We start from the raw sequence: 14,785 nt of genomic DNA, 5'->3' as shown, positions 1-14,785 counted from the left end.
GTTTCCAGGGAAGTCGAACGGCGACGCACTCGGGAGCGAATTCTGGACGGACCTGGGTGCCCGGGACCAGTGAGCGGGGACCGCGGCGCGGCGGCGGCGCCAGAAAGCGCCGCTGCTCAGCTGTAGTCCACGCCCCCTTCCCGCCCCGGTGACAGTCTCTGCGGAAAGTCGCGTTCGTGATTTCTGGAGAGCACCCAGCGGGACGACGGCGGCGGTCTTGTCCGGGGGTTCGGGCCGAGCGACGAGGAAGCGGTTTCCCGGCGAACTGCCCACCCCTCCCCACGGCGCCCCTAGGGCAGCCCGTACCTGTAGGGCCTGAAGATGCTGAGGTCGATGTGGAATTTTCTAAAACGTCATAAAAAGAAATGCATCTTCCTGGGCACGGTGCTCGGAGGTGGGTGACGGCGTTCTCGGAAGGGACTTTGGGAGCCAGGGGCGGAGGAGAGGTGACTGTCCTCTACAACAGAGGCCGGGCGACCCTAGTGCCGGATGTGCGGAGGAGAGTCGCTCACCCGTCGGACGCGGCGCGGGGGGACCGGCCTCCGAGGCTCTGCGGGGGGACCGGCCTCCGAGGCTCTTCCCACCTCTGCAGTCGTGGCCTTTGTGTCTTTGGTCCTGACCCGGCCGCTCACTCTGCTTCTCTCCTCTCCTTTTCTCTCGCGGTCCTTGGGGGAAGCCGCCACACTTCAGTTTCTCTTTCAAGATACCGTTCTCTTCTTACAGACCCCCCCCTTTTTTTTAAGATTTTATTTATTTATTTGACAGAGATCACAAATAGGCAGAGAGGCAGGCAGAGAGAGAGGAGGAAGCAGGCTCCCTGCTGAGCAGAGAGCCCGATGTGGGGCTCGACCCCAGGACCCTGAGATCATGACCTGACCCCAAGGCAGAGGCTTTAACCCACTGAGCCATCCAGGCGCCCCCACAGACACGTAGTTGTGGTTTTTCCTGTGAGATTCTTCACGGGTATCGCGTTCTCGGCAGTTTGGCTTTTCACCCTTTTCAGAAGTTTCGTCATAGTCTAGGAGAACTTAAAGCCTGCACTTTCCGGTGTTGTTTTAGGTTAAATTTTTTTTTTTTTTTTTTTTTTTAACCGCACTCAGGTAAAGGACTGGAAGATGTGTACTAGACAGAGAAACGCAAATCGGTGTTTTAGTTCTGTGTCTGCTTTTTGAGAATACAGTCAGGCAGTGAGAAGGTGTTTGGAAGACGTTGTGCAATTTTCCTCTGGATCTTCAAGGTTAGGATCAATGCCCGTCTGTCTGGCTGGCATAACTGAGAAGACATTAAGATACAGGTGGGATAATGGTGAGAGCCTTTGCCTTATTTAGTGGTCATGTCATAACACGCAGGGATTTGAAGGAGAGAATAAAAGAGCTTTGTGAGATGGAAGGAAATGTAGGAATGTTAAGAAGAATCTTTAGCGTTTGATTTTTTTTTTGAGAAATATCACTAACTACATGCTTTGGTTACAGAAGTACTTAAAAAACAAGAACAGAAGTTTTCTAAGGAGTTTGGTTGCTTTTATCGGACTATTAGATAATATTCTATTGCCTCCAAACAATTTGAGATTAACAATATTTTTGGCATCAGTAACTCAGATCTGTTGATTCTGGAAAGTTTGAAATCAGCTTATTGATGAGGTAAGGAGAGTCTTTCTCATCTCTGAGGTCTTTCACAAGTCAGTACATTTTTGTGTGAATTTTTACAGCATTCTTTGAGAAATCCTTTACATCCTTTAGATGTCAGCCACTGACATCTAATGTACAGATCTCCCTCAACTTGCAATGGGGTTATGACCCAATAAACATAAAGGAAGTTGAAAATATCATAAGTCAAAAGTACATTTAATATTAGCTCACCTACCAAACATCATAGCTTAGCCCAGCCTACATAAAATGTGCTAGGAACCCTTAGCTTAGCCTATAGTTGGGCAAAATCATCCAACACAAAGCCCAATTTGTAATAGTGTTAATATCTCCTGTAATTTATTGAATACTGTACTGAAAGTGAAAAATAGACTGGTTGAATGATTACAGAATGATTGTAAGAGTTGTTTACTCTCAAAGATTGCGTGGCTAACTGGGAGCTGGGGCTCACTGCCACTGCCCAGCATCGCAAAAGTATGTTACCGCATATTTGCTAGCTCGGCAAAAGATCAAAATTTAAAGTATGGATTCTACTGAATGTGTAATACTTCTGCATCATCATAAAGTCAAAAATTTGTATAATTCAGGGACTATCTATATAATTCAGTTATGCTAAAACCACTAAGTCCATTTTATTTGCAAAGTTAAAGATATACATATGATGGAAGAAGTATAAAAAATATTTTTTGCCTCTACTGAAGTAAGGAAAATAATCTCTCTAGCAATCTCAAAATAGCATACCCCTTCCAATTTATGGAACAACTTAATGGTAGATGAGAGATAATCACAGGGGAAGCTAAAGAGTATACTTAAGACATAGTTATAGTTTTTTTTTCAAAAATCTTTTGAGAGCTTATAATTACAGATTAAGGGAAATGAGAAAAGAAAAAAAGTTCAGAGGGACAGAAAGAGAAAATAATCCAAGTGTTTTATATCTTCCTACAACTTTTGAAATGTTACATTTCAGTTAATCTAAGACATATTTATCGAGTGCCTGTAGTGTTTACGGTAGTATGATTGGAAATGCAAGAGTTATAGATTTTTCATAGTAACAGCTACCATTTACTGGGTGTCCAGTGGGCTCTGTGCTAAGCTCTTGTGTTCAGTGGGCAGGACAACAAGAGTAGTTATTGTCATTTCCATTCAAAAATATGGAAATTAGAGTCCTAAGAATTGAAGAAACTTGCCCAGGATCTCAGAGTTAATAATAAGGAAACTAGAATTCAAACCAGGTGTGTTAGATTCTGAAGCACTTTCTCTTTGCATACTTTACCATTCTGCCTTCATGGACTTCATGGTCTGACGGGAATGGAAAACAAGTGTCTTAGTTTGCTAGGGCTACTATAACAAAATACCATGGACTGTGTGTCTGTAGTCAACAGAAATTTATTTACCCCAATTCTAGAGGCTGGATCAGGCTGCCAACAAAGTTAGGTGAGGGCCTGCTTCCAGGTTGCAGACTTTTTGTGTCATCACATGGCCACAAGGGTAGAGGTCTCTGTGAAGTTCCTTTTGTAAGAACACTAATCCCATTCATGAAGGCTCCACCCTCATGACCTAAGCACCTCCCAAAGACCTCACCTCCTAATATCATCACATCAGGCATTAGGATTTCAACATGTGAATTCTGGGGGGACACAAACATTCTGAATATAACAAGTATATAAATAATTAAAATACAAAACAATTTGAGAGCTGGGGGAAAATACGACATACAGATCAAACCAGCAGATAGTGTGTGCAATTGGAAAAAAATAGAAAAGGTCTTCATGGAAGAAGTGGCATATTTTGTCAGGCTTGAAAACCAGGTACAATATCAACATATATGCTCAAAGAAGTTTGGCTATCAGTGGTGGAAAAAAACCCTAAAACTTTGAGGTACAGGCCTTTCATAGGAATTTCCTACATTTTGGATGAGTAACTGCTTTAGACCAATTTGTACAATTTGACCAGTTTATGAAATATAAACTTTCTGGTCTGAGGTCTCCTTTATACTTGTAAAAATTAAAGACTCTAAACAGCCTTTAAAAATTATATCTATTAATGGTTGCCATATTAGAAATTAAAACAGAATTTTTAAAAATATTAAATAACAATAGTAAACCATTACATAGTAACACAAATATTATTTTTTAATAATTTTTTTGTGAAAAGAGAGGCATCATTTTACATTATTGCTAATCTCTTCACCATCTGGCTTAATTAAAGAAAGCTGGATTCCCGTCTTTCTTCTGCATCTGGTCAGTTTCGTTACCACGTCATGCAGCCTCTGGAATACTCTGCTGTGTGAGAGAATAAGAATGAAAAAGACAAAAACTACAAAAATGGTTTTGACTCGCAGATTCCATGAAAAGGTATTGAACACCCCCAAGAGTACCCAAGCCACAATCGAGAACCAATACTCAAGAGAAAATGTTGCAGAACAGAGAATAACCAGATTGTATTTATTAGCTTGCTGATTTCTAAAAATCTCAGAGCATTGATTTATAATTTATGTCTTAATCCCTGTAATTTTTGGTCTCATTAGTTTTCCATTTTTTTTTTCATTCAACAAAGGAATAAGACAGTTCTTGACTCTGAGGAACTCTTGGTGCTGACTGGAAAGCAGTACAGTGATGGTACCATAATAGAGTACCATAGTAGAGCTGGTGCTGTGGGGACTTAGAGGAGAGAGAAATAAATGTGAAGGTGTCTGGCAGGCTTCACTCAGGAATTCACTTGAGTCAAGTTGTATAGCTAGCAAAAGAATGGGACACAGCTGGAAAAAGGGATATTCAACAGATTCACATATATTGCTTGTGATGAATCTGTGTATTTCACTATGGCTAAGAACAGGGAATAAAAGGGAGCAGCAAAAGATGTATTTGGGAAACTAGCCTGAGTGCAATTTGTGAAGGGCCTTCTATATTATGCCATTCTATAGATCTGGACATTATCTTGGGCACCAGTGCTTCTCGATTTTCTATGATAAAAATCACTTAAGGGGCTTAGTAAAAACAGAGAATTTTCTCTTTAAGATTTTATTTATTTGTCAGATAGTGCAGGCAAGCTTGGTAAGTCTCAGGCCGAAGGAGAAGCAGGCTCCCCGCTGAGCAGGGTCCTGGGATCATGACCTGAGCCAAAGGCAGCCGCTTAACCAACAGAGTCACCCAGGCATCCAAAAACATAGTTTTCTTTCTCAGATTCTGATTCTTCTGGTCCAGACCAGTTCATTTATTCATCAGCTATCCAGCAAGTATTTATTGAGCTTCCTCAGTGTAACAATATTATGTATTGGGGATGCAGTATTGTATAAGACAAAATATTTGGGGATGATCTCAGGGAACTCCCTTAAAAGCTATGTTTTTAACAGGTGCTGTTAAGTGAAACGGGGAATCCATCTTAAGAAAAGGTGGCAGGGTGTTGAAGAATTCGAATCACAGGAATATGTAGTCGGATTTAAATTTTAGAAAATTACTTGGCATATGAAAGGTGGATTGGAAAGGTGTGAGACCAGAAGAAAAGAGGAGAGGAGGAAGCTGGAAACCAGTTCTTAAGAGCATTATTCAGAATCTGAATGAAGACAATGGTAAAGAAGTTGGAGTAAAGTGGCAAAGTTTAGAAAATACTTCTGAAATAGAATCAGACTAGCAGGATTTGCTGTTTTGTTAGATTTTGAGCAGTGATAATAGAATAGACTATTTTCAAACTCTTACTGAAATTATTAACCTAGTAATAATCTGGTAAAATAGTTGTATTCCAGGGATTTTTGTCCAGAAAAAGAAAACTAAAAGACAGTTTGGAAAAAAAAAAACTGAATTTATAATGTAGAAAGACTAGAAGATGTTTTGCTTTACCAGCGATGTTCTAAAAAGAAATCTCACAACATTTTACATTGATTCAGAAGGTGGAGGGAGGATTATTTTTGTTTTTGTTTTTAGATAGCTCAGGGGTGAGGGCAGAGACCTGGGAGGGGGAGAGGGAGGGAGAGAGAATCTCAAGCAGATCCAAACTGAGTGCAGAGACCAACGCAGGGCTTGATCTTACAACCCTGAGGTCATGACCTGGGCTGAAACCAAGAGTTGGACACTTAACAGACTAAGCTACCTTGGGCCCCCATTTTCTGAAGTATTTAGTGTTTGCTTCCATTATCCATAAATAAGACTGTAAGGTTACAATCCCAGCCTGTCATTTTATGGATGAAAAAAAATAGATACAGAGAGAGGAAGAGACTTGCTTCAAGTTACCTACCTAAATGGTACCATAACCATCAATATCTATTGTCTTCAGGTCAGATGCAGGCAGCCCTCGAATATATAGATGATCCTGAATCCCATATTTTAGCTAATAAATTCTGTGCTCTCATACTTATTTTCCTAGGTAATAAAAAAATCAGAATTTATTAATTTTAGGAATGAGAGCTTGGCTAAATTTGCCTTTGTGTAGTAACTTACTTCAGTGTTAACTCAAAAAAATAATAATAATGGGTTGTGGGATTTTAGCCTAATTTCATGTATTTGTTTGCTATTGTTTCCATAACGAAGTACCACAGACTGAGTGCTGAAGCAACAGAAAAGTATTGTCTCATTGTTCTGGAGTCCAGAAATCTAAGATGAATGTGTTGCAGGATTTGTTTCTTCTCAGGGCTATAAGAGAAGGATCTTCTACAAGCCCCTCTCCTCAGTTTTTAGATGGTTTTCTCCTCTGTGTCTTTACATCATCTTCCTTCTACACACGTCTGTGTCCAAATTTTCTCATACCAGAATACCTTCATGTTGGATTAGAGCCCACCTTAATGACCTCCTTTCAACTTGATTACCTCTGTAAAGACCCTGTCTCCAAATAAGGTAACATTCTGAAGTAGGGAGACTTTAACTTATGAATAGGGAATGGGTGTGTGTGACATAGTTCAACCCATAATAATTCATTTTCTTTTAGCTTTAGTTAGAATATACAACACTTATAAAATACAGTAGCTCCTGAAAATTTTTTATCAGACACTGTTGAGAATCTAATGAAAGCAGTATACCTTTTCTCCCAGAAAACACATATATCAGTCATTTATTATTATTCCAGAAAATTCTTAGATAAGCAAATGTCATCATTGCAGTGTTTCACCTTACATTATTATTATTTTTATTTGAGAAATAGTAATCATTTCACACATAACCTTAAGCAGCCTATTGTGCAAGTAAAACACAAGCAATTCATTGAGAAGTAGTTGTTACCTAAGAATTGCCTATCAAAGAGTTACTTTGTGAAATATAAGTCAGTTTCTTTATTCTGCTGGTGTTATGGCACTGTCATCAGTTTATTGAGGATGGGTTACAAAAAGGTTGCTCTGAAGCTACCTATATAACTTTCATCTGCTCTTTAAGCGTGATTATAATACATGTATTTGCATATAGCTGCAGTCATAGTTTATTTCTATCTAATTATTTGCAGGACATACCTTTTACTGAACTATTATTTTTTTTTTTTAAGATTGTATTTATTTATTTGACAGACAGAGATCACAAGTGGGCAGAGAGGCAGACAGAGACAGAGAGACGGGGAAGCAGGCTCCCCGCCGAGCAGAGAGCCCAGTGTGGGGCTCCATCCCAGGACCGTGGGATCATGACCTGAGCTGAAGGCAGAGGCTTTAACCCACTGAGCCACCCAGGCGCCCCTGAACTATTATTTTTAAAAATATATGTTATCCATAATGCTTATATTAGTGAAAATATTTCAGGATGTGTGTTTTCTTTGCAGTTCTTACACAGCCATCTCCTCCCCACTTGTGACAAACAGACTAACTCCAATTATTTAGGTCCTGCACAGTTCTTAGGTTCTCTTTGATAGATATTGAGGGCCTCAAGCAGTTGGAGCTAGGTGAGGATTTGTTACAAATTTGTTGCCAGGTTATAATGAAACACATGCTGGCACACATAAAAGCATCTGGCTAGCCAGTATAAATAAGACAGTATCATAACTTGTTTTATAAGCTTATTGAAGTCCCAACATCCTCTTCCCGTGCTGCAACAGAACCTTGCATAAAAAGGTGCAGAGGTCAAGCCCTTGGTATTTGCTTTCTCCCTCAGCCTCTCCCCCACCCACTTCTCTCTCAGAGGGGGGGGGGGGGGGATTGCCTGTCTTTGTAGGATTCTTTGGCCATTTGGTTAACTCCTTTGACTAAGAATCCTCCTAAGTAGCAGCTGAGGGTTCAAGGCTAAGTCATTCCTAAGGATAAAGGACTTTCTAGATTCATATATTCTTACTCAAATGAGTATTAGTAAAACATTTTGGCTAATCCAGTATCTTAAACACAACTAATCTATGAAAATCCATTTCTAATACTCATTATGCTAGATAAAAGTTAGTTGAAGTATTTAAATCTTGGAGTGGGCTTTGGTCAAATGTTAACCAACCACTTAGGAGTATTCACGTTTCCAGTTAGGACAACTTACTGCGCCTGGGGCATAGACCAAAATGTGCACATTTATATCATCTGTCTATCCTGAAATGTGTTCAACAAAATTATAGGTCTCGTGACCCCACCTATATTTTTATGATGTGATGTTATAATTTAGGAATTTCTGTACCTTCTTCCCTCTCCCTTTTCCACTGAAAGTGCTAGTTCTCGATGTCTGTCTGACTACCTACCTTTCTTGTATTCTTTTTCTCTTTAAATAAATAAATAAATAAACATTTTATCTTACATTTTTAGAAAGTATTATATGTTGACTGAAGAAAATATGGAAGATGGAAAGAAGCAAGTAGCAGAAAAAGATCAGCTACTATCCTACTGTTCAACAATGATTATAGTTTGTTTTTTTCCATGTATCTACTTACGTTAAAAAGGGCGACATCAAGATCTTATTTCCTTGAGTTGTTGGCTAATTTAGCAATGCAGTTATGCAGTTTTTAACAGCCACATAAGATTTCACAAAATTTTTGTATGGGTAGACCATAATTTACTTAACAGTCCCTTATTGCCGGACACTTAGAATATCTCCACTTCACTATTAAAGGCATTGCCAGGCTTTGCACTTAATTCCTTTCTGTTTTCTTCAGACCTAGTTTTATGGTATCCATCATTGGCTGTTAAAATGCCTATCTCCTTTTCCTTACATTTAGGTCACAATTCCTATGTAAGTCTTTAATTAGACTTTTAAAAGTTGTTATTTTTAACTCTTCATTGATATAAACCTTAAATTTGGATGAAGCACATTAAAAATACTGTTTGGAATTTTTACCACCCTAATTAACTAGATTAACATACTTGTTTGTTTTAAAAAATAATTTTAGGAGTATATATCCTGGGAAAATATGGACAAAAGAAAATCAGAGAAATACAAGAAAGAGAAGCTGCAGAGTACATTGCTCAAGCAAGACGACAGTATCATTTTGAAAGTAACCAGAGGACTTGCAATATGACAGGTAAGGCAAAGAGAAATATTTATACATGTATGTAAAATTACTTGATGATTTATATTAATTTGCATACCTCCAGGACCAAAGAGGAAAAGGCAAAAGGATTTATATGATTTAACTGAAATATATCATTAAATGTTGATTTTTAAAATCAGTATAAATCAATATGCAATATACAATAAGTGCTTGTTCATTCAGCTTATTTATTCATTCAGCAAATACTTGGGGTACCTAGCACTGAGGAAATAAGGAGAATAATTTTTTAAAAATCCCTGACATTTAGAATTTATGTGCTAATGAGAGTAACAAATGATAAACAACATATAAATAACTTAAGGCAGTGATGGCTGCTATAAGGAAAATAAAGATGTGTAAGGGAGTGGTTCTTTAAGAAATGGCAATCAGGAGAGTCAGGCCTCTTTGAGGAGGTGACATTAGAGAAAACCAAATGATTCAATGGAGGGAGCCATGCAGAATGCCTTCAATGGGAATGGGCTTGACACTCAAGAATGCAAAAGGGGTATGTAGCTAGAGCAGAATGAGCAATGTAAGAGTAGTGGGAAGTAAGGCTGTAAGGATCATTAGGCCTAATAGCTGCAATAAAAATTCCTAAGTGTGTTAAACTTACAGTAGGCAGCTACAAACCCATGAGTGCAGCACAGAAGAGTACACTACTCAACAGGAATTAATGGTAATGATTTAACCTCCAGAGTTGGAAATATACTGGGGGAATGCCATAACAAAATCAACTGCTCACATTTGAAGGGAATAGGCTTTACAACTGGTATAACCCCTTAAAGAATTAGTTCTCAAATCCATGTCAAACCTCTTTTTCTTTGTTATGGTTTAAAGCTTAATCTTTTCTTTAACATTTCTTTTAAGAACAGTTAATTTAGAAAGAATTTGTAAAGGTAGGTTCTCTTTATTTACTTTTTTTTTTTTTTTAAGATTTTATTTATTTATTTGACAGACAGAGATCACAATTAGGCAGAGAGGCAAGCAAAGAAAGAGAGGAGGAAGCAGGCTCTCCTCGGAGCCGAGAGCCCGATGTGGGGCTCAATTCCAGGACCCTGGGATCATGACCTGAGCCGAAGGCAGAGGCTTAACCCACTGAGCCACCCAGGCGCCCCTCTTTATTTATTTTTGAAAGCAGAATTTTCTTCTGAGTTTAAAGGACTTTAAATTTAGTACAATAATAATACTTCATTCTATAAAGTGAATAGTGATCATCAATACTGCATGTAATGACAACTCAGATAAAACGCATTAGGAGGGCACATGATGTAATGAACACTAGGTGTTAATATGCAGTTGATGAATCACTGAACTCTACCTCTGAAACTAATAATACACTATATATTAATTAATTGAATTTAAATAAAATAAAATTTTTTTAAAAGCAGTGAGTTCCTAGGTTTTCCTTATAATATCCCTGTATCTTTGGGAAAATCTGTATCTCAATTCTCTCTTCTATAAAATGATCATCATAAAACCCAGTTCATAAATGTTTTATAGAATGTGAAGAGATAATGCATGTAAAGTGCTTGGTGTGTAATAAATACTCAGTAAATGATAAATAAATAAATACTCAGTAAATGATATCAGTAAATGATAACTTTTAAAAGTTACATAATTTGGGGGGTACCTGAGTGGCTCAGTCAGTTAAGCATCTGACTTTTGATCTTGGATGAGGTCTTGATCTCAGGGTCATGAGTTCAAGCTCTGCGTTGGGCTCCATACTAGATGTGGAGCCTACTTAAAAGAAAAAAAAAGTTACATAATTCTTTAAATTGATATTCAGCATTCAATGAATTGATGCTATCAAGGACATGTTAATGACTTTTTAGAAAATAAGTACAGTGCATTTCTGGTTATTACTCAGATTTTCAGAAAATAGAAATAGGTAGTCTAGAGTCTGCAAATCCATCTCAATTTGACATGGACTTTTGTGTCAGTTTGGGTTCCCTGGAAAACAGATGCTAAAATGGGATTAAATGTGCAAGAGATATATTGGGGGTGGGTGGGGAACACCTGCAAAGAACAAAGGGGAGGGAGCAGAAGGAGGCGAGGGAAGCTTTCAGACCATAGTGCAGGTCTCACGGGTGAATGGAAAGGGAGAAGGAAAGAAGATTAGATAAGAAGAGTTTCAGCCTATAGCACAGTTTCAAGAAAGTTTTGGCAGGCCAGTGGGGAGTCCTTAAGTCAAAGCTCTCTGGAATGGATCTCTGTTAGTATCACCACACCACTCTTATTGGCTGGGGGTGGTGCAGACATGGTAATGGATCCAAGGGGGTCACAGCTGGGCTGCCAGCCAACCATGCTCCTAGCAGATTTGGTGGAATATTTCCATGACCATCACAACCCTCAGATGAATAAATGGCTGCAGATAGGTAATTAAAAATAAAATATTGTAGGAGCCAAATAGAAGTTCACTGGAACACTTTCCAAATTAGCTTTCCGGTATGCATTGATAATGGGGTTATAAATCATATGATTAAATTTCTATCCTTTTGAATAAGGTGCATTGGATATACTAGAAAAATTTAGTAGCTTTAGGTATATGTAACTAGTCTTTTTACCCAAAAAGTTGGTCCTTTTGAAACTTGAAACTTGAAAGTTTCAACTTGAAAGATACCATCTAATAAAATGTTTCTGTATTCTGCCTATGGCTTTATCTTCTTCAGGATTTTTACTGAATATTCAGGAGAGATACTTATTAAATTTATATATGACACAGTGCTAGGCTGAGATAAATGAATTGTTCTGCATTAAAAGTCAGTTGTACAGATACACAATTATCTGAGCTTACTTGCAAGCAGGATATATGAGTAAGGTTTGGGAGTTCTAGTTGAGCACAAACTGGTTATAAAGACTTTAATATGATTTCTAGAAGTACTAATTTAATCTTAGACCACAAAAATAAAATCTGATTCAGATCACAGGTAGTTGCATCATGCTCTGGAATCGTCAGAGTGCAGGTCCACTTCTGCCTCTCATATGTTAAGAAGATACAAACTGGAGGGGTGCCTGAGTGGCACAGTTGGTTAAATGCCCAACACTTGGTTTCAGCTCAGGTCATAACCTCAGCCTCATGAGATCCAGCCCCAGGCAGGGCTCAATGCTAAGTGCAGAGTCCTCCTGAGATTCTCTCTCTCCCTCTGCCCCTCCTACTCATGCTTTCTCTTTCTCTCAAATAAATAAATCTTTTTAAAAAAGAAGAAGAAGATAAAAAACTAGAATATGTCAGAAAAGGCCAAACACGGATAATAATAAGGGCTGACACTGAGCATTCTCATGTGCAAATATTCTAAATGCTTTGTATGTCTCAGTTAAACCTTACAACAATTCTGTAAGACAGATCCAAAGTTCTCCTCAGTTTACAGAGAAAACAGAGGCACTGGGGGGTTAAATAACTTGCTCAGGGTCACACAGATTCAGTAGCTGGTGAGGGGTTGTCTTGTGATTTGTGGTTGGACTGGGGGTTATCATGGAGACCAGATGGCTAAAGGAAAACATGAATGCTGCATTCAACTAGGTACAGAAACATATTTGTTCCATGTTTTTTAAAAAATTGCCTGGAAGAAAAGAATTGACTTGTCTTCGGTTGAATAGGCTGAAGGGGAAAGTGAAAAGCTCTTATCTTTCAGAATTGTTGGAGAGACTCCTCTCAAATCATGTTGTTTTACTGCATAATCTTTGAATTAGTTCCTTACTAACTCCATTTTCTATATGTAGGTCTCTAAACTGTAATTTTTCTTGGTTGGCTAACATATCGCATTTGGGCTACCAAATACTTTTTTGGGTACCAAATACGCTGAAATAAGCTACCTTTACATTGGCTCTGAGCTGTGACTTTAGTAAATAATCTAAATGACTTAGGTGATTTAATCATACGGCTGGAGGAAATACACTGAAGCTCCTTGGTACAGCACTGAAATAGATGTCTAGAGTAGTCTAAAAGCTAAATGTTCTATAGAAAAAAATAATACAGGTTTTATAATTAGTATGTCTTACCTAGTCAAGAAATAAAAATCACACACTGAAGTTTTTCCCTTTTAGAATGTGGTATTTGTGATCTCGATATTTTTTCATTTTTTTATCATTACTTATTTAGTGTTAGAAACTCATTTTAAATTATTATATGTGCATTTCTCCAACTTTTCTTATACCATGCAGGATCCATAAATAAAGTAACTTCTATAAATTACATGCAGTCTTTTTTTCCATAGAGCACTATGTCTTAATGTTATTCTTGGGGAGTTATAGGCAATAACCTTTGGCAAAACCAAAGTACAACTCAGCAGTTCTTAATTCCCAGCCTGATGCACTTTTGTCTAGGTTTCAGTACATGCTTACTGCTTTGTAATATTTAATAAACTTTTCTAAAAATAGAAATAAAATATGAAACAAAGTATAAAGATAAGAATGTTGTTTTGATCATTTTATTATATCAGAAATAAATTCATTATAAAAAAAAAATTGGAGGGCACCTGGGTGGCTCAGTGGGTTAAGCCTCTGCCTTCAGCTCAGGTCATGATCCCAGGGTCCTGGGATTGAGCCCCACATCGGTCTCTCTGCTCGGCAGGGAGCTTGCTTCCCCTGCTCTCTCTGCCTGCCTCTCTGCCTACTTGTGATCTCTGTCAAATAAAATAAATTTTTTTAAAAAATTTTTTAAAAAATAAAATAAATAAAATAAAATCTTAAAAAAAAATTTGGAGAGTACAGAAAAGAAGAGAAAAAGAAATGATTATTATAACTCCATCATCCAGAGACCACCACTTTTCACATCTCAAAATAATTCTTCCCATTCTTTCTTGTATGTTTACATTGCTATAGTCATAGTATAGATATAATTCTATCACTTAATGTAAGCAGATAAATGATTTATTAGCATAAACTCAGTTTTCTTATTCCTAATAATAACAACTTGAAACTCTACCCCTGACATTCCCTCCCAACCCTTGCTAGTTGTTAGTCCAGTCATATGGCCTAAAACAACATGTGTTTCTCAGTGAAGGCAGTCATATAACTTGCGACCTTTTTTATTTTCTGTTTGCATCACAGTATTGTCCATGCTTCCGACACTGAGAGAGGCCTTGATGCAACAACTCAATTCTGAGAGCCTAACCGCTCTGCTAAAAAACAGGTAAATGCAAGTTAACATCATTTTTTGTTTATACAGGTCACTTAAATTTATAGAATGAACTGAAATATTTTTCAAACATCTTTGTTTCCTTATTTTTCTAATGAATGCTTGTAATATACTCATTTGAAAAAGTACTTATTGACTCTGTCACTAAATTCGTTCTATTTTGTCTATGTATTTTTGCTCTACCTTGGTGCACAAAGGAGGCCAACAATATATATATTTAGGTCAACAATATTTGTGTGTATTCTGGTTTTCATATAAATAGATCTTTTATCACTTTGGCCTTATTCAGAAATGTAATTATTGAGTGCTTATAGATTGTGTTTCTGAACCAGATGTTGTGAAGCTAAGTTATGTTAAACATTGTGCTTCTTAAAGAGTTTACAGTATAATAGGTGAAACATGAACATTTTGAGAAAGGCATATGAATTTACATTTTATATTGTTAACAAAATGAAGTGCAAATATAACATGAGTGTACAATAATAATAATTTACCTTACCATCACAGTTCTCTGAGCACAAAGCACTTTTTACACATAGGACTTTATATTTGGAGTACAGCATGTGTTGGGATTTTGTAATTTAGTGTGATGCTG

General features: G+C 37.6%; 2 protein-coding genes and 1 long non-coding RNA gene across 4 annotated transcripts in view; all 3 read left to right on the top strand.

The window, feature by feature from the left end:
- The window catches only part of AIG1 (androgen induced 1), a 481,448-nt gene that overhangs the window by 369,223 nt on the left and 97,440 nt on the right, over positions 1–14,785 (top strand). The window lies entirely within an intron of this gene.
- Positions 44–14,785, top strand: part of PEX3 (peroxisomal biogenesis factor 3) — a 34,293-nt gene continuing 19,551 nt past the window's right edge. For both annotated transcript variants that reach the window (XM_082730803.1, XM_082730802.1), the window contains exons 1-3: positions 44–394; positions 8,913–9,044; positions 14,103–14,184. In XM_082730803.1, the coding sequence (XP_082586929.1) occupies positions 322–394; positions 8,913–9,044; positions 14,103–14,184 (287 nt within the window). In that variant the 5' untranslated portion in view covers positions 44–321. The remainder of the gene's footprint in view (positions 395–8,912; positions 9,045–14,102; positions 14,185–14,785) is intronic.
- On the top strand, positions 938–2,346 carry LOC309864905. Its single transcript, XR_014311835.1, has 2 exons — positions 938–1,305; positions 1,473–2,346. It is a non-coding gene; the product is annotated as an uncharacterized lncRNA (long non-coding RNA).

This window comes from Mustela nivalis, assembly GCF_964662115.1.
Source record: "Mustela nivalis genome assembly, chromosome: 5".
NCBI lineage: Eukaryota > Metazoa > Chordata > Mammalia > Carnivora > Mustelidae > Mustela > Mustela nivalis.
Note: the sequence above shows the minus strand (reverse complement) of the source record. Positions and strands in the feature narration are given on the sequence as shown.